Source organism: Chelonoidis abingdonii, chromosome 5, assembly GCF_003597395.2.
Source record: "Chelonoidis abingdonii isolate Lonesome George chromosome 5, CheloAbing_2.0, whole genome shotgun sequence".
Lineage (NCBI taxonomy): Eukaryota > Metazoa > Chordata > Testudines > Testudinidae > Chelonoidis > Chelonoidis abingdonii.
In genome coordinates this window covers 89,130,185-89,154,344 of record NC_133773.1, presented here as the reverse complement: position 1 = coordinate 89,154,344, position 24,160 = coordinate 89,130,185, and the positions used below count along the sequence as shown (strand labels likewise).

Here is a 24,160-nt window from a genome sequence, read left to right as displayed (position 1 = left end):
TCCTTGTCTCTCTTTTTCATAGCTCTGTCTATAACAGATTGAAAGTTGTCCACAAGACTAAAAATCCTGGCATCTCCTGGAGCTGTGTGTTTGCACAATGAATGGGGCTTGACGGTGCTCAGCATTGGGCAGGATCAGGCCCTATTCAGTGTAACCTTCGGAAGTGGCCTCGAAGAGTTTACGTGTAACCCTAGTGAGCGCCTGAGTCGTGCCCCAAGGGGGGAAGGGCAGGGGGAAAAAAACTACATTTCCCAATCGCCTTTGTGCGGCAGGCCGCTTGTGATTGGCCGGGGTCTGCGTCCAATCAGCGAGGAGGAGGTGCATAACGGTGCTGCAGGTGCACCCCGGAGGAGGCTGGGCTGTGGGGGGCAGGGAACATGGCGCTGGGTACCAGGGCATCGCGGTGGCTGCTGCACCTGGCGGCCGGGAGTTGCTGCCTCCTGGTGCTGCTGTTGCTCTGCGTGCAGCTCGGGGGCGGACAGAAGAAGAAGGAGGTAGAACCGTTCGCTCCTCTCCGGCGAGCCCCGGCCCGGGTGGGGAGCAGGCTGGGGCAGCCCCGCAGGCTCCCTGCTCCCGGCCCTATGAGCCCCATGCCCAGGCGCGGCCCAGCCGGGAAATGGGGGGACGGGAGGGGTTGTTCATGTGACTCAGCCGCGCTCTCCCCTCCCGGACTCGCGTTGGGGGATGAGCTGTTCCGTCCCTCGGGTCTGGGGGCTCCCTCTGCCCCGCCACCTTCCCCCCACATCGCCGGGGTCTGTGCACGCTGCCATTCGTGCCCCATCGCCGCCTGGGTCCGCAGCCCGGAAACACTTGCGTGGGTGAGCCCCCCACTCCTTCCCACATTGCTCGAGGCGCTGCCACTATGGCGTGGATCGCTCCCCAGGCCGCTACCCATCGCCTGGGGGGCTTCCTCTCCCGACTCTGTAGGAACATGCACATTGCTGATCCACAGCACTCGTTCTAGCTATGGCAATGCCACCTTAAACTTGTCTGTTAATCTACTGGCAAAACAGGCCTCTCTAAAAAGACTTAAGTGTGTGCAAATCGATAACTGACACGTCTCCGGACTAATTACAACAGAATATTGGATAATTTTGATTTTACTTAATGTTCACAATGTTGAAGTTTTATCTCGTTACACCGTTTCACCCTGTGTTTGCCTCGAAAGAAGTTCTGTAGTTCTGCAGTTTTTGAATAAATAATATAAAGTCAATAGGGATAGTACTATATGCTTTTTTCCCAATTAAATCACTTTTAAAAACAAGGGAAGAGGACTGGCTTTACACTGTTTGTTTAGGCTATTGCATGAGACCCTACTGTGAAATTGACTAAACCTAGTTGTATGAATAATGAAATTGAATGGGATATGTTTGTTGTGTTTCCTTTCAGTTGAACAACAAACACAGAAATAATCAGTGTGCTTGTATGTACATTGAATCTCAGTTGTAAAGATCCACGAAATACCTCTAAACATATAAAAGACTTGGGGGGAGGGGGAGAGGTAGGAGATTAAAAAACAAAATACTAAAACCAAAATCAATTTAATGATTTCCAAAGTGCTGGGCACCCAACAGTTCCTCGGAAGTAACTGAAATCTGAAAAATACTTAGACATCTAAGTAGTGATTTAGCAGCTTAACTCTAGGCACTTTTTTTTGGAAAGTGTTGGTCTTTCCAGCATGAGAAAAGGAAACAAATAATATAGAGTAGGTTCAACTTTCTGATGCTACAATTGGCCGTGTTTTCTGCATTTAAATATTTGCTTGTCTTTTTCAGACAGTAAATATGTTTTTAGGACTTGTTTGTTTCTGTGTCTTGTTAAAATACTAACATTGCAACTAATGCTTTGACACTTGTAGCACAGCTGCCACACTGCATGCAAGATGGATGAAAACGTACTTTTTTTAATGGGTTAAATGGGTTCTTCTCCTCATAAGAAAATAATGGTAATTCAAAGCAAAGTGGCCTTTGAGAAACGCTTTTGGTAACTTACGTGTGCATCTCCATTTTACCACAGAGATGGCAAGTAACAAGATCCAAACGGATCGTCTTTCTTGGTTAGCCATTTTGTACTACAGTACAAGATGTTATTGCTCTTTTTCCTCTCAAAAGCTTCTACTCAGCCTTCTTGCTTCTAGCCAATGGTGCTTTCCCTCTTTACAAGATCTGTCTACTGTTGTAATTGCTACCTCTTCCTCCTTCTTCCAAATTTCTCCTATACTGGAGCTGAATTTGTTCCAACAATGTACATACCTCCAGAATCTAGCATATAAATATTTAATAATATTTAACATAAATTTATAAGACATCATTTTGTTAATTGTGTCTTAACTTTGTGTTCTGCATTTAGTGTAAACATAGACTGAGAGTTTGACACCCCTCATCCAGCACCAAATCTCATGAATTGAAACCATGTAGTTATTTGTCCAGATACAGTGCAATTAGAGCATGTATGTGCTAAAAATGGAGCCTGTAAAGGAGCTAACAAATGATATGCTGAAGGAGTGTCCTTAAGGGGAAATATATGAAGAGAACACTGCTTCCATGAGGATAGAGTGATCAATGGAGAATAGATCAATGGAGGATAGAGGAGAATAATGGAGAAAATAAACCTTGTGATTTGGTCAGGAAAAAGTTGGTGATTGAGAGCCATTTCAGTCGGGTAGATACTGGTAGAGAGGAAATTGAAGTAATAAAAATAAAATATGCACTCAAGGAGGTTGAAAACACAGAAGGGGAGAAATGGGATCAGAAGACATTTTTTGAGTTTTTTTGAGGGGGAGAGGTGGGATAAATATGAGGAAGGTCAAGCTGAGTGGTTAGAGATTAGTGGAAGAGAACATGAGGCAGATTTAGGCACTTCACAGGTCCTCAGCTGAAGGAGGAGAGAGTGGAGGAATAAAAGGAAGCAATTTACCCTGGGTAGCATTACTTGTTTTTAACTTACAAAATCAGTAAAACCTTGGTTGGAGCGGGGCTTGTGGGATGTTAGGAAAAGAGCTCCATGAAGTAAAAGAATTAGAAGTATTGGCAAGGAAGACAGTTTATATGAAGAGTATGAAAATAGATTTCATAGGGGGTTAGAGTTCACACAGGAAGTAGATGCAAAGCATCAGTCATGATTGGAGACTGGTAGGAAGAGGAATGGCAATGCAGGAGGTAAGAAGAGGAAGGTAGAGTTATACGTGTGAATCATATGATCTACTGAAGAGAGGGCAGCTATTGAGGGAAAGAGTGAGTGGAGGAAAATAGAGAAGACTAAGATGCTGATGGTAATAGCTTATTGGCAAAGAATCATTGCCTAAAGTTATTGTGAAAGGAATTATAAAATATTGTTGCTATTTTAGTACGTCAGAATCCAGCAATTTAATCTTTTCCTGCATAAATTATATACAGTTTTTAAGCTGGCATGCAAATGTTTTAAGTTGAATACTTGAGTTCTTAAATTCTAACAATGGGGGAAAGAATTTGTGTTAACAGATAACTTGCCAGCCAATATAACCCTTATTGCTGAGTTTTATAAATGGTATGTTTTTGCAGTGGTTGCATATTTCTGTAGGTACATTCTTATTCCTTTGCTGCATTGAGCTCTTTACTAATAATCTGTGTGCTGTTCTGTATTATGTACATCATGAATATCTGTAACTGAGGAGACAAATAGAAAGGTGCAGGCCCTCCTCTATACGCATGCACAAAATCCAATAAGTAATAAGGGATAAAGAGAGAACTTCTTGGAAAGTGACTGGAGTGGAGAACAAGATAGAAACTTCCTATGCTGGCTCACATATGAGAATTAAGTTAGTTGGGAGAAACTTCTTTTTGGGGCTTGATTCGTACATGTTATACAGTACCTTTACATCAAACCACACTTCCTCCAAATGTAAATTATTAGCCTGATTTGCTGGTCTTGGATTAAAGAATCATCTGAATACCGTAAATATAATTACGGCCATGTTTGGTTTGGTTTGCTTTGCTTTGCTTTGCAGTAGTCATTAAAATAGCTGTCTTGAAAACCAAATCGTATTAAATAGTGATGCTGGTTAAAAAACATGGGGCATCTCTAGAAAAGCATTTATGATTGTATTCATTGCTCATATTTCCTGCACTTTGATAGTTTACAATAAATAATGATGTGAAAAGCTAGCAAATTTAGTCTGCAATGACGGAACTTTGAGTAAAATGCATTTGAATTCTATGCGATGGCCTGTAAGCTTGTTGAATTTGACATCATTAACAGAAAATGCTTAGGATGAGTCCTATCTGTCTTGAGATTTATTAGCTGATACTGCATGGAAAATAGACACAGTTATGGTGGGAAGAAGGCTATATTTGGGAGGGAAGAGTCTCTGAACACCTAACAATCTTCCCTGTCAGTTAAGATTAAAGATGAATGTCTCATTTTCTACCACCTTCCACTATGTGCAGTTGTCTGCTCTGTGCAAAGTGAGAGTAAAGTGGGTGTAAATATTATTAAATATGAATGGCAGGTATTTTTAGATCTACTTTCCTTTCACTTTGCACTTGAGCAAATGACTGCACAAGATACAATGCTGTGGAAAATGAGGCCCATAAATAAAATGATTTTTTTTAAAGTCACTATTCCTACAATCTGTATCTTGGTCAGTAATAAAATACTTCATCTCGGCAAGCAAACCTTAGTCTCCGCAAACTAAGTGTTTTAATGCTTGATTGCTTGATATATATTTTAACTTGGTTGGTTTATAATGGGAGTTTTCCAATGAGAAATTGTAGACAGACTCATAGTTCAGGAAGTAATGGAAGTTGATAGAATACAATTTTATTTCAGGTACAATTTACTTTTGTCTATTCTTTTTGAAGGAACTTGTGTAGTAGACATAGAAAAATGTGACTCACATGGTATCGTACACTTATTTTTGGTAGTTATGCCTAGATACATAGAAAAATGTATCTGTAATAAGTCTATGGGGATTTTGCCATTGACTTCATTGGGCTCAGGATTTCACTCACATTCATTTTAAATGTATTAGCTGGATTTTTTTTATATACTGAATGAAAACTGAAAGATATTTTCTCATGTTTGTTACTTTACATTTGAACAGATGTTGGCTAAATGGTGGTAGGAATATGCTGATTTCAGAGTTGCTGAAAAATTTTAATGCAAGACAACGGTCTAAAATGTGAGATACCTCAGTTTTCGTACATCAATCTCTATGCATATAATCTCAACATTTATAAGTCTAAACACAAATAGTATAAAGTCTTATAAATTGCTAAATCTTGAGGGACAAAATGTCTTGCTTTTTGACCATGTTGTCCTTTTCTTCAGTCACCATTACTCAGTAAGCATACATTTAGTGTTTGAGAGCCATATTGTGCTTCATGCATGCTACACTTGTCCAAGGGGTAGTAACTCATCAGCCTGCATAGGGAGGCTTTTACTTCAATATTCTGTTGTGGAACATGCTTTTCTATTCACTGCATATTCTCTTGTGCTAGAAGTAGGGGGATTGGTCCTTACTGCAATCATTTAAATCTAATACTGGAGTTATCTGCAGAACTGCTATGGGAATGCAGTAATTTACTTCAACATCTCTCTGTTGCAGCCAAGAAACATCTGATTAAAAGTGGTACGTGAGCTGCGTTCTCTAACTGTATGTTTATCTTTGGTTGTTTATATTGTTACTTCAGGACTGGGTGTTCATATTTGGAGCCTACTTCTCTTTGCAGCTATAGAGCGCTATTATACAGCTCGTGACGCAATCTCTGGGTTTTGTCAGTGCTGCTCAACTCTTCTTGCTACCAGACACCGTGAACTAGATAGGTGAGCATTAGGGTTCCCATTACCATAACTTCTTTATAGTTGAGAATTGCTTACTGGACACTACTTTTGCTGTCATGTACTTTAATGAAAATAGATATATTAGAGCTGGGTGGAAACTGAATTTTTCATTTCAAGTGGAATGTTGTGAATCTGATTTTTTTCCTTCTGTTCTGAAATGAAACAAAAGCAAGAACTGAAATGAGATCTTTTATTTTTTTATTTATTTATTTTTTTTAAAATGAGTCACTTCTGGTCAATCTAAATGTTTTAATCTGATTTTATTATATATATATTTTTACTGGCATGTGACAGAGAGAATTGAAACCTTATGTTTCCAAAGTCAAGTCATTCCATTTTAAGCTTATCAAAATGCTTTTTTTTTTTTTTTTTTTTTTTTCTTTCGATCTTTCTTTCAAAAATCTTTTGCTTGAAATGGACGAAGTTAGGGAAACATTTAGCCCAGGGGTTCTCAAACTGGGGGTCAAGTAGACCACCGGGTTAGAATATAGACTTTTCGGGGCTGGGATTGTCTCTTAATGTGGTCATATAGTGCCCACCACAATAATGCCGTCATGTACGCTAAGGGCTCTCAGCGGTACTGTAATAGTACTACTCATCGGGAAGTAGTATTAATGATGATCAAATTCAGACTCTCCATTTGAAAAGCAGTGCCGAATAGACACCACTTTTCACGTAAGAATCACTGCTTAGCTATAGAATTCCGTCATCTAATCTTTTCTTTTTGCATCAATTAGCACATTAAGGCTACATCTACCCAGGGAGCTAGGAGTGTGATTCCCAGCTCGAGCAGAAATACTTGTTAGTGCACTAAATGTAGTAGTGTATCCGCAGTAGCGTGAGCAGTGGCGCAGGCTCGCTGCCCTGAGTACAGACTCACCCAGACCTAATGCTTAATTTGTAACGAAAGAGGTGCTGAGGCTCAAGCAATTTTTTTTTTTTTTACTTTCATAACCGATGCAGCAAGCCCAAAGGTTCTGGGGCTATGAACTGCCAAGTATAGAGCTGTAGTAAACGTCTGTCTCAAATCTGGACTTAGAGTTCAACATCTGAGTGTTTACTGTGAACTTCCCCCAAGCTTATACCCAGCTTGGATCTTATTTCGCTGCCACCAGATAGTATTGAGGCTACTATCAAGATCCGTGGGTTCCGCCAAATTCCTTGGGGGATCCTCCCTCTCTTGGCCCCCCAACTTTCGCTTGAGCGTACCTCCAAATACACCAAGCCACTACGGGTCTCCCTCTCTCATCCCACAGGCTTCCACCCTTACCCCTGGGTGAGCCTGGGCAATGCTATACTTACCTCCTTGAAATGCCAAAACACCAAGAGAAGCTATTACACTCCCCCGAGGCAGTAGCATTCAAGCTAGTCCTCAGACTAACACATCACCAGGGTATTCACCCACTCCATGGTTCGTAGAGCAGTAACTAAAGACAAAACCTACAAAAACAAGAACGAAAAGAGTTGAATCTTTTCTCTCCTTTCCCCGAGCCTGTTTCTGCCTGGGAACAAGAGTAGGAATAGTCAACACCAGAATGTAATAACTTGCACCCACTCCCTCTCTTCTGTCTTCCACCCTGAGAGACAGATACTGGTACAGATTAAATTTCTATTCCCTTGCCACTAGCAGAAAAGAAACTCCCAACAATATTTAAAAAAGAACGTTTATATAGAAAAGGAAAGAAAATACAGAACGAAGGAGATACTAGCATTAATGAGTCCACATTACAGGCTCTTGCTATATAGAAAATAGTCGAATAAAAAGTCTGATGTAGAAAGATAGCACCCCATTTAAAAGAACCATCCAGCACATACTAACACACCACTGTAAATACAAATCAAAAGTCTCTCACAGCCGATTACTTGTTTCCTTTTGTACTCACGTATGTTTGGGAGAAGAATTTGAAAGAAGATGGAGTTAGAAGAAAAGCTTGTTTACTCACAGCCGAGGAAAACAAAAAGACCCAGAACAAAGCCAAAAACCTCCAGAGGTTCCCACCCTTACTTTTGAAAATCCTGTTTCCTGACTGGTCCTCTGGTCAGGTGTTTGGTTCCCTTTGTAAACCCTTTACAGTAAAAGAAAATTAACCCTTACCTTACCTATCTACTTATGACAAGAGCTTCTGGGGCTCAGACCTGGCACAAATTAAGCACTTCCCAGACCTTACAGACGTACATTCAGGGCTGCTGCATGCTGCTGTCTTTGCTACTGAGGCTACACTAATATTTTTAGCATGCTAACTTGAGTATGCCTGCTCGAGCTGGGAACCTCTCTCCCAGCTTCAGGTGTAGTCATTAGCTTAGATTCAGTCATTGCTCAGGTCGTTATTGCTTTGTCTTCAAAAAAGCTTGTGGAGCTCTTCCTTTTTTCACCATAAAGTTCCTACCAGTTTTCCGTTGCTGTTGGGCATTACTGATCTTGAAAGGTCTAAAGCAAGGGTAGGCAACGTATGGCACGCGTGCCGAAGGGAGCACAGGAGCTGATTTTCAGTGGCACTTCACGCTGCCTGGGTCCTGGCCTACTGTCTGGGGGGGCTCTGCATTATAATTTAATTTAAAATGAAGTTTCTTAAACATTTTAAAAACCTTTTACTTTACATAAAACAAAAGTTTAGTTATATATTATAGACTTATAGAAAGAGACCTTCTAAAAACGTTAAAATGTATTACTGGCACACAAAACCTTAAATTAGAGTGAATAAATGAAGACTTGGCACACTACTTCTGAAAGGTTGCTGACCCCTGGTCTAAAGCTTTCTCTCCTGTATATCAGTGTAACTGCTAGCTTGGAAATAGAAGACTTTTCCATAAAAGTTTGGGTCATCAAGTATTGCATTCTTTTAAACACCACGCATAGAACAATGTCATAAGTTGTAGTGTTGGAATCTATGGCATTGGATTTTATGTTTCTTTACAACTCTAGAAATAATTTGAGTGCTCTGTGGAGTACATGGTGTGACTTAATGGACTTTGCTTGTGTTTGTCAAGCTTTTCGGTCGAACACTCTATAGGCTTATATGAAAGTAAGTACTAGGAGGTAAAAAGAACAAGAAGTAGCCTGAAAATGGTGTATACCCTCGTATGCTTCAAACAAGTGTGGTAATTTCAGTGTATGTCCCTTCTCTTCTGCTAGCAACCAACTGTGGAAACAGACTACCAACAGTGGAGAGCTAAACCTGTGCATAAGATGGAAGAAGTGAAATAGGAAGGAGGGGTGTGATGGATGTGGAGAGCTGTTTACATATTTTTATGGAAAGAGTCGCCATTTAAGTACAGGATATAAGTTGCTATTGGAAATATGATGCTCTTTTCAGTATGTTTATAGTGCCTTCCGCCCAGCTTTCTGTCCAGTATTTGAATCTGGCTTTAACATCTATGAAACCTTTTTGATTTCATATGGCTTTAACCCAGCAGGTGGGGGGCGGGGATCCAGTTTTACCAGTTCCAGATGCTCAAATGTCTTGAGTCGGGTCCCTAAAAAATCAAAAGATTGGGTTAAATCATGAGATTCTTCTTACTGATTGCTTGATTTGGCTTTTATTTGCTTTTGAGCCTTTAGAGTACACTTGAGTTATGTTTTCTTCCTTTCTCCAGATTTTTCTCTTGAAAGCTAGACTTTTTTTAAAAAAATAAATGGAAGCTAAGATTCTCTAATTGCAGAAATCCAGGAACTGGAGCTTTAAGGAAAACAACAACATATTGTGAAACTTGTGTTTTAAATTATGAGTTGGAAAAAAATAGAAATCACAGCCATTGCTTCCCTCTATCCTTCCCGGGAAAACCTGTCCTCTGACAAAACCTTGAAACCTTGGGTTTGCATGTTAAACAGCTGTTTTTCATAAAGCCATCCTAGTAATTACATAGTTCCTGATGTTTTTAAGTTGCTAGCAAATTTAACCTTTTTATGAAGAAATCTAATTTTTCTCTGATATTGAAGCTAATTGCACACAAGAAAATCAAACAGCTTTACAGCTGCCAGAATCTCCCTGCATTGATAGATATGGATCCTTCATTGGCCTTCAAAGCTTTTGGAACCCTTTCTACCCTTTCATAAGCTTTTTTTTAATTAACAAAAAAAAAGATAGTGGCTGAGCCATTTTTAGTTTAATTCTCTGAACAGTTGGGATGAATTCCATTTGCTCTTGGAGATCTGACACTCCTCCATCCTCGTCCTGCTTGGCTGCCCAACTTGACCCCCCGAGAAGGCAGGGAGGCCAGAAGCAGTCATTTTGAGGGTGCACTCGAGAACAATGCCCCAGCCAATGTACTGTATCCACCCACCTCCTTCCTCAACTGCCTCTGCCCTTTCCGGTTGGCCTCGTCTCATATCGCCTCAGACCTCTGGGTGTTTGATACAGTTTCTTTGGCTACACCCTGCAATTTATAGCTGACTGTCCCTCTTTAGGGATCCTTCTCATGAGCAACTCCTCATTCAGGAATTCAAAAACCTCCTGTGCCTGGGGGGCAGTGGAAGAGGTTCCTCAAAACATGGAAGGAAGAGGATTCTACTCCTGCTAGTTCTGAAGGCAAAAGGGGGAACTGGGTATCGGGGTGCTGGAGACAGGAGCACTTCTTAAGCTGTTTTCAATTAAGTCTGCAGCTTTTAGGGAACATGGTTCAGACCTGGGTCTGTGTTTTGCAGCAGGTTAGTGTGTCTGGGTCAACAAGACAGGGCACTGAAGTCCCAAGCTGGCAGAGAAAACTGGCTTAGAGGTAGTCTCAGCACATCAAGTGGCAGTCCTAAGGAGGTTTCTGTGACCCAACTTGTCACACATTCCATTTCCTGCCACCCTACCCCTCTTGGAGTTGCCGGCAAGAAGGAACTGAGAGAGCACAGGGTCGGTGGCTCCTGATATACCATCACATGAGAGGGGCATTCCAGATGGTGCCACAGCTGGCCCCTCAGATAGAGTGAAGGCAGAAATCCAACAGCTGCGCACATGGGTGTGCACACACCTAAAATGGAATGGACATGAGCAACACCTCTCGAAGAACAACAGTTATAAAATGGTAGGAAACCGTTTTTTACAAACTAACGTGGGAAATCTTGAACCTTTGTGAAAAGACGCTCAGGGTCTTGACTGCAAAGTGGAGGAATATATTAATTTGTGTAACTTGGCTTTTATTTTACATTGGAAGGAAGACATGGTTTTCCAATCAAGACTCAAAGCTTGAAATTTGCTGTCTTGAAATTTTGGGGGAATTAATCTGAAAACGCACAGTAAAATTATTTGAATGTATTTCTAAATGTTGCTCTCTAGCCCATCAAAACAAATAAACATGCCTGCTGGAATAATTCCTTTTTCCCCTTATTCATGGGCGCAGCACAACCCCACTTAGACCTCTGTAATGGAAATGTTGTAAAAGTGTGGCGCATATAATCGGGCAGTTCGTGTCTAAATAAATCTTTACAGAAAAATGTAAAACCTTCTTATTTGTTGAGTACAGGATATGAAGTAAAGAATGCTTAGAGCAGCCTGATAGCACTCATGTAATTAGATGGCTGAAACTTTTTCTGTTCCAGATGTTTCCATTTGGCAGCATCATGCCATAGACAGATCAGCAACTTAATTGATCTTTCCTACCACTCTGTTCTACAACCATTTATGCAGCACTTCCTATATACGTGCATGAAAAATATGGATTGTATCTGGTCTAGTACTAAATGCTATGGATAAATCTTATTTAGGTGGATTAGACTGCATAGCCATAGGGAAAACGTGTATGTTGTTGGATGACTTATTGCTTAGAGGCTTCAGACTGAATAATATCATTTTAACAGAACTATATTTGTATGAAGGTTGGATTTGATTGGGTAAAGTAACATTTTATTTTGGTAACTAATTTAACTGTATGCTTTGTGGACCGCTTACTGAGATCTAAAATTTAGGTAGGCATAAGGAGATTAGACTTTTATTTTTATGTACAGTTCATTGGTTTTCTGCCTTCTGTAACATATAGTGAATTTAATCTTTGGTTTTTTTCATGCTGAAATTTTACAGTGGTGAGATGTCACGGTGAAGTTAACTATTAAATTACATTTGGACTTACCTGTGTACAGTGGTCCTCAAAGCAGGATTTGAAGTGGATGAAGTCATATTTTTGCATGCTATTACCACCATATAGCAAGTTTGCTATACCCAAACAAATACATTAACACATTAGTACTTCTATCATGCTGAATTAATTATTGTATGGAAGAGCTAGAATACTAAGTGGCTCTACTTTGGTCACATTAAGGAATCCTATAAAGTAGAGATGGAGTCTAACTTCCCTCCCAGTGCAGACTTGTTTGGAACACTATTTTCTCTAACGTCTTGTTGTCATAAACAGATAGCTAAGGGTTAATGTTTCTTTTACCTGTATAGGGTTAACAAAGGGAACCAAACACCTGACCAGAGGACCAATCAGGAACGGATTTTAAAAGCTCAGGGGGATGTTTGTTGTGTGTGTCCCTTGTGTGGGCTTTTGTCTGTCTCTCGCTCAGAGGGTACTTTCTATTTCAAGCTTTCATCTTCGTTCAGTTTGAGTACAAGGTAGAAAAACAATAGGCTTTTATTGGTTTTTTTGTATTATACATGTGTGTAGTTGTGGAATCGTTTTAACTGGATATCTTTTTATAAGGCTGTTTATTCATTTTTCTTCTTAAGAATTGACCCTGTATTGTCACTGATACAGAGACTATGTTATTGTGTTTTCTTCTTTATATAAGCTTTTCTTTTTAGACCTGTTTGAGTTTTCTGGTGGCTATGGAGAACGAAGGAAGGGAATTCTCTTTGTGTTGATCTTACGGAGGTGGATCTGAACAGCCTCAGGGAAGAAGTGGGCGAGGGGAGGACTTAACTCTCGGTGCTTGTGATTTCAAGACTTGAAGCTGTATCGGGAGCTTAGGAGGAAGTAAAGAGACAGACAAGGGGAAGGAGTTATTTCCCTTTGTGGTAAGGGACATCAGGCTTCGAGTTTGGGTCCCCAGAGAAGTTTGGGACCAGGGGAGCCAAGCCCTGGAATCACTTGGCTGGTGGCAGCAATATCCGATCTAAGCTGGTAATTCAGCTTACAGGGTTCATGCTAGCTTCTCAGTTTATGAATGCTAAGGTTCAAATCTGAGTAGGAAGCTATGACACTTGTGTAGCCTGTTTTATGATTGCTGAAGTAATGAGGTTTCCATCATTCTTTGAGGCTGTTCTCCAACCTTTAGAACTTACTAGTGGGACTTTATTTTTCTTGCCCTTTAACACCATTTTGGAATACCTTGAAATCTGCTTCCTTTATTTAAATGGTTCTTAACCTCACAATTTCCCTAGCCCATCAGTTTAGTTTTCTTAGTCTTTTTCTTCAAATTCTCATACAATGTATTACCATCTTTGTAGCACAGAGGTACTGATCACAGTAATATTTTGTGTGATCTTACTAGTGCTACAGAAATGCAATATTGCTTCCTTATTTTCTCACCTAATACATGTTTATATGCAGTTCATAATCATACTAATTTATTTGATATGTTGCTGTAAAAGAGTATAGGAGACCCCATCTCTCCTTCACAAATATAGGAAGTCAGGCTCGCATAGGGAGGGGGCCAGAGAAGCAAACATCCCAGGAACAGGAAGTTGAGCTTTATTTTTCACCTTTGTTTCTAGTCTCCAAGTTGCTGTTTAATAATTCTGTCCCAAGTGGTACCTGCAAAACTCCTAAGTTGATTAATAGCAGAGCAGTTTGTTTCCTTTTCTAGATTACTACTGAAATTGTTCAGTAAAACTGGATTTAGTGCCAATCCCTGCACTTAATTTTTTTTCTATTGTCTCTGCAAGTTTTAATAAATGAGTGCTCTGATGCGAGCCAACCTGATTGTATTTACAAAGTGATTTTTTTTCAACGAATATAGCAAAAATTTTCCCTGATGTCGAGATATTTCATCTACTATTTTCCCTTCTAATAACTTTGTAGGGGAAAAGTGCGCCAGTTAATTTGGCCTGATTTTGTGGCTTTCACAATCCTTTTCATGTCTGTTCCTTTGGGATATATTATTTTGCGGATCCTTACATATATTGTTCTCCTAAAATTGAATGACCTTTCTTGGGATTATAATTTGGTTACTATATAATTGCTAGATGACTCTTCTAAAATTTCTAAAAATATTGCTAACGCCTTTATAGGCTTAGCAGAATTCTATTTTTACTTATGTTTAGACAATATCAGTGTTTATTTTTAAACAACTTAATTGAAACAGATAAAAATTTTCAGTTGCAGAGAGTTGTGCAAGTTTCAGACAATTTAATGACAGATGTTGAGATTCAAAAAGTTAAAGCTTTATAACCATAACATCACAAATTCTCAACATCGCATATCAATATACAAAGTAAATAACCTTAAATCAAACTAAGCTATCAAGCAGCATTTTTCTTACTTTACCTATCTGTAAATTTCAGTTATTACCGATGAAAATATTCTTTCATCTGTTTGTGTGTATGTACAGAGAAATCAATGTTTGCTGACATTCACCAATTAAAATAATTAATCCTTCCAAGCCTATTCATTTTTCTTTTTAGTAGTTTTTACAAAATCCTTTGGTCCCTTCCCTCTTTTCCATGACTGTGCAAAATAGACAGCTGCTCAGTAAATTCATTAAGTAGTTCCCTTAACACTGCATCCCATAAGGTACTGACTTGCGTATATAGTCTCTTCAAATATTTTCTTACCTGTTTCCTATCAATAGTAGGGAGGGGCCTAAACCTAAAATTAAGATCTGAATCCAGAGCTGAGCTATCAAAGAAGAGGCATTTCCTGGCATGTGGCTTGAGCTAATGAATAACTAGTGCAAGAATATCCTTGTTTCTCTTTTGTTGTTTTTGTTTGCTTACTTGTTTTTGTTTAGAAAATTAGATCTTAAAGCAGTAGCACTTAGCTATTTGTCACCATAAATCTTCCTTCATAGTTACTAATAGACCTTCTTTCTCTCTCCTATTGCCTCTGTCCTGCCTAAGACTGCCAAAATATTTGTGAAATCCTTTCTTATTCCTTTTCATTTCTTTGGCTAGCATGAACTCATCATGGTTCTCCTTTTCTCCCCTTATCTCTTCCTTGTAAACTGTAACTAAACTTGAATATACTTCTAGTTCCAGTGTAGATTCATATTTACACTTAGATATTTAAGGAATCTCTGTTTTGACTGCTGCTCTGTTTTGTTTTGTTTCTGGTTTTGGGGGGTATTTTTTTAGTTTTTGTATATTTCTGATGAAGGTTTCTTATAAATCTGTAACAGACTATGTAGAAGAAGTTCCCAAACTCTGGTACCGGAGCTTTATGTTCCATCTGTCCACTTCACAACAATTTTTATTTTTAGAAGGTGGTATGTAAATCAGTAAAGTTTCAGAGATGCTGATCTAGAGAATTGGTTGCTTCAAGCGAGATTACATGCCATACAATGTTGGAGGGAGTGGTGGGAAGAAGAAACAATGGCTAAGCTACATTGAGCAGGTGGAAGTTGTGATGTGCGAATTGTGAATCTTCAGAGAATGTCTCAAAGGCCATTTATCCTCAAATGAAGTCCTTGAATATGTGCAGTGACATCTTTTTATTGAAATAGACAGTGTATATTCCTGTCTATGCAGCCTAAAAGCTCTAGAACTTAGCATAATATTCTGCTAACAGCTCTAGTTAGAGAGTGTTGTGATTAGTATAAACCTTACATCTGCGGATCTGGCTACAAAAAACCTCTAAGATTCTCCATGTTCTAATGCAACACTTGGTCTGATGATTTAATGTGGATTCCGGCTGCTTCTTCCCTGGACAAGAAGAACTTTTGAAGAACAGATTGACGGCCACTTGGTAAAACAGAACATGGACTTAGGGGAAGATGGGGGGCATTTCCCCCCAAACTGGATACTTCATAGAGGCAATGCGTGGGAGGAGTGCTCAGATTTGTCCCTTAGCCCTTCTTCCTCCCTGTGGAGTAATGTTGCCTGGGGGCAGGTGGGGAAGGCACTCTGTGCCTGTTGGTCAGTTTGCCCATGTGGGCTGTGTAAGGGAGCAGCGTCTATTGACTCACTGCACAGACCTTGTGGGTAAACTGACCAGCAGACACACCGCATCTGGTGTTGTTGCTTGCCCACCTCTCCATTGGACCCCTAGGTGAGCACAGTGGAACCTTGGTGGGGGGAGTCAGTCAGATGTTCTCTCCTAGCTTTTTGATTTCCCCCTATGGTTTGTGTAAGGGGAGGGCAGGAAAGCAGCAACTCAGGAAAGCTAGGCGGCAGAGCTGCTTTCCAAGAGTCTGTGCAGTGTACAGCCCAGGTGAGTGAGTGAGTGAATTAGTCCTGGGGGAATTGGACTTGGAACTCAAACCCACACCCAGGAACCTCACTGGCTGCAGGAAGCTCTGTACCCCTTCCCCACTTCCTGCCCCCATCACTCCTCAGCTGCAGATGGGAGGGTCACTGTATGGGAACGCCCCCCCAGCCTCCCCGCCCACCAAACCTCCTTGCGGAGCCCATTCCACACCCAGAACCTCCGCCACTGAGCCCTCTGCATTCACGCTACCCTTGTCAAGCCCCTGCCATGGGACTTGAATCCCTATACTGCTGAGCCTCATCCTCTGCATCCAGAGCCCCATCCTCCCACACATGGATCCCTGCTTCACCTCACCACTCCACCCCTTCCTCCCCCCCCAAATATAGAAGTCAGACTACACCTATGAACATAGAATGGTACTGGTAACTATGTAGAAGAAACAATTTATTGCTGAGAGGTGAAATAAGTAAAGGGGGATATATATGAACAGAAAACTACTGTAAAAAAAAAAAAGACTTGAGGATTAAGATATCAGGATTTTTCAGGGCCTTTGTTTAGACTAGCTTTCATTGATTAGGCAAAATGAGGGTATTCCCTTGCAAACTGCACCCCAGAATCTAACACACAGTTATCTAATCTATCTATCAAATTATTTTCTTTGTACTCCCAGCAATCAGATTTCAGTAGAATTTGGGGAAGGCATTAATTGGATAATATGACATTAACTGCAATGTTTTACTTTTCACATTTGTCACAATAGTTAGAACTTTAATTAGTGGTAGATCTGTTGTACATTTCTGACTTTATTTCCAAAAGATGCTAAATAGATTTTGAGCCCTTATTTATACTGTCATTGAACCTTCAGAGAGCTTTCTTGCTATCTGTGGATCTAGTAGTAGGGCATTGCAAAAAATCAGTGCAAAGCAGATAGATTTTCCTGGTGATGGATGACTAATGTTGATAAGATAGCTTCTTATCTGTGAACAACTATGTGTCTTAAACAGAACTTCTGTTACTGCTATATAAACGTGTATAAACTCCATTAACAAGCAACTTTCTGCTGCACCTCCCCTTTCCCATACTCATTAGGGACCAGATTTTGCCACCCTCGTGCTGAATAGTAGCTTGTTCTATGAGTAGTTCCACTGAAGTCCATTTTGTAGTAAGAGTTGTAAACTCTGGCCCTATGAAGATCCACAAAGGACTCCTGATCTTTCTGCAAGGTGCTGATTTGAGTTTGGAGGCAAAGACAAAAAGTGTTTTGCAGTGGGTTGATTGTAAACTTGATTGTGCAGATAGATTAACAAAGCACAGATTAAACAAAGACAAAACCAATATAACAGGAAATGAATAGCTTTTAAAATGTTGTTGTTTTTATATTGCATTGCTCTAATTGTATTAAATATTGACTCATTTAGTAGCATTACCAACTTCAAAATATTTGTGCTAGACCAAGGCATTCCATTTAGAATTAGAAAATCTTCTCCTCCTGTGTAGTAGTAACCTTTTTCTTTAAGAAACGTAAAATGATCTTACACTATTTTTCTACTAGATTTAAATCTTCAGATTTAAGAGGAAAAAGGATTACATTTTAAGCGTGGAATTTTCAGAAGTATATAAGTGATTTAGGAGGATAAATACTACTGAACGTTAATGAAACTTGTGCTTCTAGGTCACTTAGAGGCTTTTCAAAATTCCACTAAAAGTTCATCAGATAACTTCTGCTTGATGGAATACTCCAGACATCAGTGCTCAGAGTGATGTGGCTTAACATAGAGATCACTTTCATGTCTGTAAGTGGTATCTTTATCAGATATACCTAGATTGTATGATATTGAGATATACATATAACTCCATCCAAAGAGCTATGTCCATATTCATTCTTTCTGTTCTTTCTCTTTCTTTATCTCTTGAGCAGAGGACACCTCTCTAAATGTTTCCATTGGTGGTAGTTTATCCATCAAACAATCCTACGTCTTGCATTGTAACCTTTTCCCAACCCTCATTAGGGATCCTTTTCACGAGAACTTCATAGTATTCTAAGTTTGTTCACTTTTAGTTGGGTGCCATAGTGGAAATTCCTGAAGAGTTTTGAGGGAAGGGATTTTTATTGTATTTTATTTGCTTTCTGATCCCGGAGAGAGAGAGAGGCCTATGAACCATTCCAGGCCTTCAGCAGCTCATCAGTTTAATCAGAAAGTTCAAATTCTATATGCTTACTCTAGTGTCACCGTATCCTCATCCACTTAAAATTGATTTGGTTCAACTTACAGAATGCGTTTTTTCATATCTCAGTGAGATCTTCACATTGAAAATAACTGTGGCTTATTGTGGGAGGAAATAATGACTGGTCTTTCAATTTGGACTGTCTGTGGTACCTTGAGGATATATAAAAGTACTTAGGTGTTGTAAAGCTGAGTGATGTTTGCACACATGCTGTCTTTTGTGAGAGGCCTGATCCTACAAGCATGGTCAGAGCCCTGCAGGGGAGAAGGTGGAAGAATGCCTAGCTGAAAGCTGGGGCTTTAGCTTGCACAAGGGCTCTGAGCAGCTCATTAGTTGTGGGGCAGCATAAGATCTTAGGAAGCTTTGCACAAGCCTATTGATGGAAACTTTGCCACCAGTTATGTGCAGCTGAGCTGTGGCTTTGGGGATGTCAGAGGCACTTAAGTACCTCAGTGAATCTAGTTCAAATAGCACATGGAGATTTTAGAATATCCATGACTACCCTTATTTTGACAATTCACAGAAATGAAGCAACCTCATAAGGTGATCTTGTCCAACCCCATGCTCTGAGGCCATTCCTGACAGGTGTTTGTGGAATCCCCGTCGTTGGAGGTTTCTAAGAACAGGTTAGACAATCTCCCTTGGAAGCCTATATGAGAACTTAACTACCCCTATATTTAGAAAGCTTTTCCTAATATCTAACCTAAATCTCCCATGCTGCAGACTAAGCTGATTCACTCCTTGTTCTGTCCTTGGGGGATGAGAACAATTGATCATGGACCTTGTATTAAGTACTCTTTTATAAAAAAAGACTGTTGTGAGTCCCTCCAAGCCTCCCCGCCCCCCCCCCCCCCCCCCCCCCCCCGGTCGTCTTTTTCTCAAGATTAAACACAATCAGTTCTTTCATGCTCTCATAGGTTAGGTTTTCTAAAGCTTTTATAATTTTTGTTGCTTTCTTCTGGGACTCCCTCTAATTTGTTCACACCTTTCTTAAAGCATGGTGCCCAAAACTGGACACAGTACTCCAGTTAAGGGCTCACCAGTGCCAAGTAGAGAGGAACAATTGTCCCCATGTCTTACATATGAAATTCCTGTTAGAATCATAAAAGATTAGGGTTCGAAGAGACCTCAGGAGGTCATCTAGTCCAACTCTCTGCTCCAAGTAGGACCAAACCCAACTAAATCATCCTAGTCAGGGCTCTGTCAAGCCAGGCCTTAATTTATATTAATACATGCCAGAATGACATTTGTCTTTTTTTTTTTTTTTTTTTTTTTTTTCCTGGTGGGCCTCACAGTAAGGCTTAGCAAAAGCTATGTCACAAACATGTATGCTGTTCCAAACATTGAGGTTCAAGATAAACTGGAAGAAACCACAGCTTCATCCCAGTTAATACCTGTTTTATTGGGGCAGTTCTGGATTCCAGAAAAGTGTATTTCAAAATTCTCAACAATAGAAGTACTACAAGAAAACAAGTGTTGAACAGTAATGGTCTTCCTTAAACTGATGGTCCTTAAGGCTTTGACAACCAACCAGTATTCTTGTATGCATAACTAAAATTGGGACTTCGGTAACTCTGGATACCAATATGCTGTATAACAAATATAGACAGCATGTTTATGAAATCAGCACTGCCTGAATTTCTCTTTCCGTTTCTCAAAGGAGTTGTATTAAACCCTTAAGCTCATTGCAAGGCCATCAGTAATTCATGGTTACTGGAATGTCTAAAAGAACTCCATATAGACTTCTAAGGGTTCAGAGTGATACTTTACACTCTCAAGTCCTTTCTATCCCATCTACAAGACAGAATTGTTAAAGTAGTTTACTGACAATATGACCATGATATTTCACATGAACGAGCAAGAGAATATGCATTACAGAAGGACTGGGATATCATAGAGGAAGATCTGGATGACCTTGTAAACTGGAGTAATAGCAATAGGATGAAATTTAATAGTGAAAAGTGAAAGATCATGCATTTAGGCATTAATAACAGGAACTATTGTTATAAGGTGGGGAGGCATCAGTTGGAAGTAACAGAGGAGGAGAAGGACCTCAGAATATTGGTTGATCACAGGATGACTGTGAGCCGCCAATGTGATATGGCTGTGAGAAAAGTTAACGAGGTCTTGGGATGCATCAGGCAAGGTATTTCCAGTAGAAATAAGGAGGTGTTACTACTATTATACAAGGCACTGGTGAGACCTCATCTGGAATACTGTGTGCAGTTCTGGTCTCCCATGTTTAAGAGGGATGAATTCAAAGTGAAACAGGTTCAGAGAAGGGCTACTAGGATGATCCAAGGAATGGAAAACCTGTCATATGAAAGGAGACTGAAAGAGCTTGGCTTGTTTAGCCTATCCAAAAGAAGGCTGACGGGAGATATGATATATAAATATATCAGAGGGAAAAGTATCAGGGAGGGAGAGGAATTATTTAAGCTTAGTACCAATGTGGACACAAGAACAATTTGTCAGGATATAAAGTATAGACTTGAAATTAGATGAAGGTTTCTAACCATCAGAGGAATGAAGTTCTGGAACAGCCTTCCAAGGGGAGTAGTGGGGGCAAAAGACATATCTGGCTTCAAGACTAAGCTTGATAAGTTTATAGAGGGGATGGTATGATGGGATAGTCTAATTTTGGCAATTAATTGATCTTTGATTATTAGCAGGTAAATATGCCCAATGGTCCATGATGGGGTGGGATCTGAGTTACTACAGAGAATTCTTTCCTGGGTACTGGCTGGTGAGGCTTGCCCACATGCTCAGGGTTTAACTGATCGCCATATTTGGGGTTGGGAAGGAATTTTCCTCCAGGACAGCTTGGCAGAGGGCCTTAGAGGTTTTTCGCCTTCCTCTGCAGTATGGGGCACGGGTCACTTGCCGGAGGATTCTCTGCACCTTGAAGTCTTTAAACCACGGTTTGAGGACTTCAGTAACTCAGACATAGGTTAGGGGTTTGTTACAGGAGTGGGTGGCTGAGATTCTGCGGCCTGCATTGTGCAGGAGGTCAGACTAGATGACCATTTGACAAAACTCAAAGAAGGTAGCAGTGTGAGAATTCTACGGATAGCTACAGCATTCGACCCAAGGTTTAAAAATCTGAAGTATCTTCCAAAAGCTGAGAGAGACGAGATGTAGAGCATACTTTCAGATGTTTTAAAAGAGCAACACGCTGATCTGGAAACTATAGAACCCTAACCACCAAAAAAAAAAAATCAACCTTCTGCTGGTGGCATCTGACTCAGATGATGAAAATGAACATGCATTGGACTGCACTGTTTTGAGTTGTTATCTAGCAGAACCCCTCATCAGCATGGCCGCATGTCCTCTGGAATGGCAGTTGAAGCATGAATGGAAATATGAATCTTTGTCACATCTGTGACATAAATATCTTGCGACACCGGCTACGATAGTGCCATGCAAATGCCTGTTCTCACTTCCAGGTGGCACTGTAAAGAAGCAGCGGGCATCATTATCTCCTGAAAATGTAAAGAAACTTGTTTTTCTGAGCAATTGGCTGAACAAGAAGTAGGACTGAGTGGACTTGTAGGCTCTAAAGTTCTACATTGTTTTATTTTTGAATGCAGGTTTTTTGTACATAATTCTACATTTGTAAATTCAACTTTCATGATAGACTTTGTACTACATTATTTGTTTTAAATGATTTGGAAAATACTATTTATTTTGTAAGTGAAAATGTTTGTAATCATAAATATAAAATGAGCACCATGTTGTAATTGAAATCAGTATATTTGAAAATGTAGGAAAATATCCAAAATATTTAAATGGTATTCTATTAACAATACCATTAATCACGATTAATGTTTTTAATTGTGTGATTAATCACAATTATTTTTTTAATCACTTGACAGCCCTAGGAAAAACTCGTGGGATAAACCACAAACACAATTAATAGATATATTTACAATGGTGTATTCTTACATGTACAGTAATCATCACACAGTTCCTAACATGCTGCAAAAGAGCAGGGCCAAGTAGAGCACACCATAACACTGAGCCACTGTGAAGTGTTTTGTTAAAGTGCTCTTTCATAGCCTCCAAGTTATACAGTTCCACATTGAGCTCTTGTGTCTGGCTGTTCAAATTCAGCAGGCAGACACTCCAGCTCTGCCCTCCTGCCTTTGTTTCACAAATATTATGTATCAGAGGGGTAGTCGTGTTAGTCTGGATCTGTAAAAGCAGCAAAGAGTCCTGTGGCACCTTATAGACTAACAGACGTATTGGAGCATGAGCTTTCGATTATGTAGAGCACAGCAAGCAGCTCTATTCACACAATGAGCTATTTTTTTCACTGGGGTCCAGATGGTTAAACAATGCCATCATCCCTTCAGTTGACCAAATGCATGTTCAACTGCCATTCTGCACCTGCTGAGTTGGTAGTTGAGTCATTCCTCATTGCTGTCAAAATGGCCAGTGTTCGGTTTCGTGAGTGAAGGGAGTATGGGCTAGCTTGGTTGCCCAGGCTCACTACTGGCATTTCAATATTCCCAATGGTAATTTGTTGGATAGGAAAGAAGGTCCCTACTTGCAGGTTTCTGAAAATCCCCTGTCAGTGCAGCTCTCCTTTTGGTATCCTTTCATGCCAGGGGTGGGCAAGCTTGATGCGCAGCTCCAAGAATGTGGCCTTCCACATCTGAAAGTTCTTTAGGAACTGGTAGTTATCCAAAGCATGCATCATGATGCAATCTCACCACTCAGGGCCCAGAAGCAGCACCTCAAGAACACCAACAACCACCTGCAATTGGTTCTTGCTATGTCCCACAGTAACTTGTTCTCCAATAAATAATCATGTTCACCAGTGATTTGGTTCTCTTTTTTGGCTCTGCAGATATTGTGGGATCATATGTCCTTTTACTTTCAGTGCTCATAACAAATAGTGAAGAGATGTGCAGGCTCCATGCTTCTTTCAGAGATGATGGAGAATGAGGAGGGCTGCACGGGTTTGTGGTATTTTGAAAGAAGGTGCAAAAGTTATTGGCTAGACATGGCATTATGGATGGAGGCAACTGAAAACTGGGAAGCTGACCCCATGCTCCTAGCCACCCTGTGACTTATTTCAGGCCCATCATGCATTGCCAAAACTTCCCAAAAGACAGTGTGCTGGATGATGGCGCGTTACACTATGGGTAGTTATCCCATTGTGCATCACACATCGCACTGATACAAGCACTCCTGGTGAATACATGCACCACTGACACCAGGAGCCAAGTATGTACACACACACAAGCAATTTTACTAGCTGCAGTAGCTTTATGCTGATGTAATTTGTGTCGACATAACTTTGTAGTGTAAACATAGCTGGAGCACGTGCAGGGGCTGCTCAAGGAAATGCAGGCTAGTCCCTTGTAACCAGAGAGAAAATCTGTGTTCACCTTCCCCTCTTCTTTTGAGTCATAATTACAACTTTAAACCTGATGAGGTGGTTGGAGGGTGGGGCTACAGTCCACCAAACAGGTGGAGAGAGGCAGGGCACACTAGAGCTCTAACAGACACTGCTGCTCGAAGGTTCTACTTGGCCACTTTTCACTGTCAGTGCATCCCAAGTGTATGAGTGTGCAGAAGTTCATCTGAAAGAACTTTGGTTACAAACAAATAACTGATCTATTTATATATGGACAGCAATAGATCTAGCTACAGTGTTGACTGGCTACAGAATAAAAATAAAATTCCCAAATCATTCTAAGGGCTTTTCTTCACAGAGACACTCAGGAAAATTAACATGAATTAACTGTTAACATGGATTAACTAGTCTGCATTAAACCCCTATTAGGAGTACATTCGGTGAGAATTAAGGCCACCTTAA

The 24,160-nt window shown here is 40.3% G+C and overlaps 1 protein-coding gene across 2 annotated transcripts in view; it reads left to right on the top strand.

The window, feature by feature from the left end:
• The first annotated feature begins 358 nt into the window (after positions 1-358).
• Positions 359-24,160, top strand: part of TUSC3 (tumor suppressor candidate 3) — a 308,021-nt gene continuing 284,219 nt past the window's right edge. For both annotated transcript variants that reach the window (XM_075066435.1, XM_075066436.1), the window contains exon 1: positions 359-494. In XM_075066435.1, coding sequence (XP_074922536.1) covers positions 378-494 — 117 coding nt within the window. In that variant the 5' untranslated portion in view covers positions 359-377. The remainder of the gene's footprint in view (positions 495-24,160) is intronic.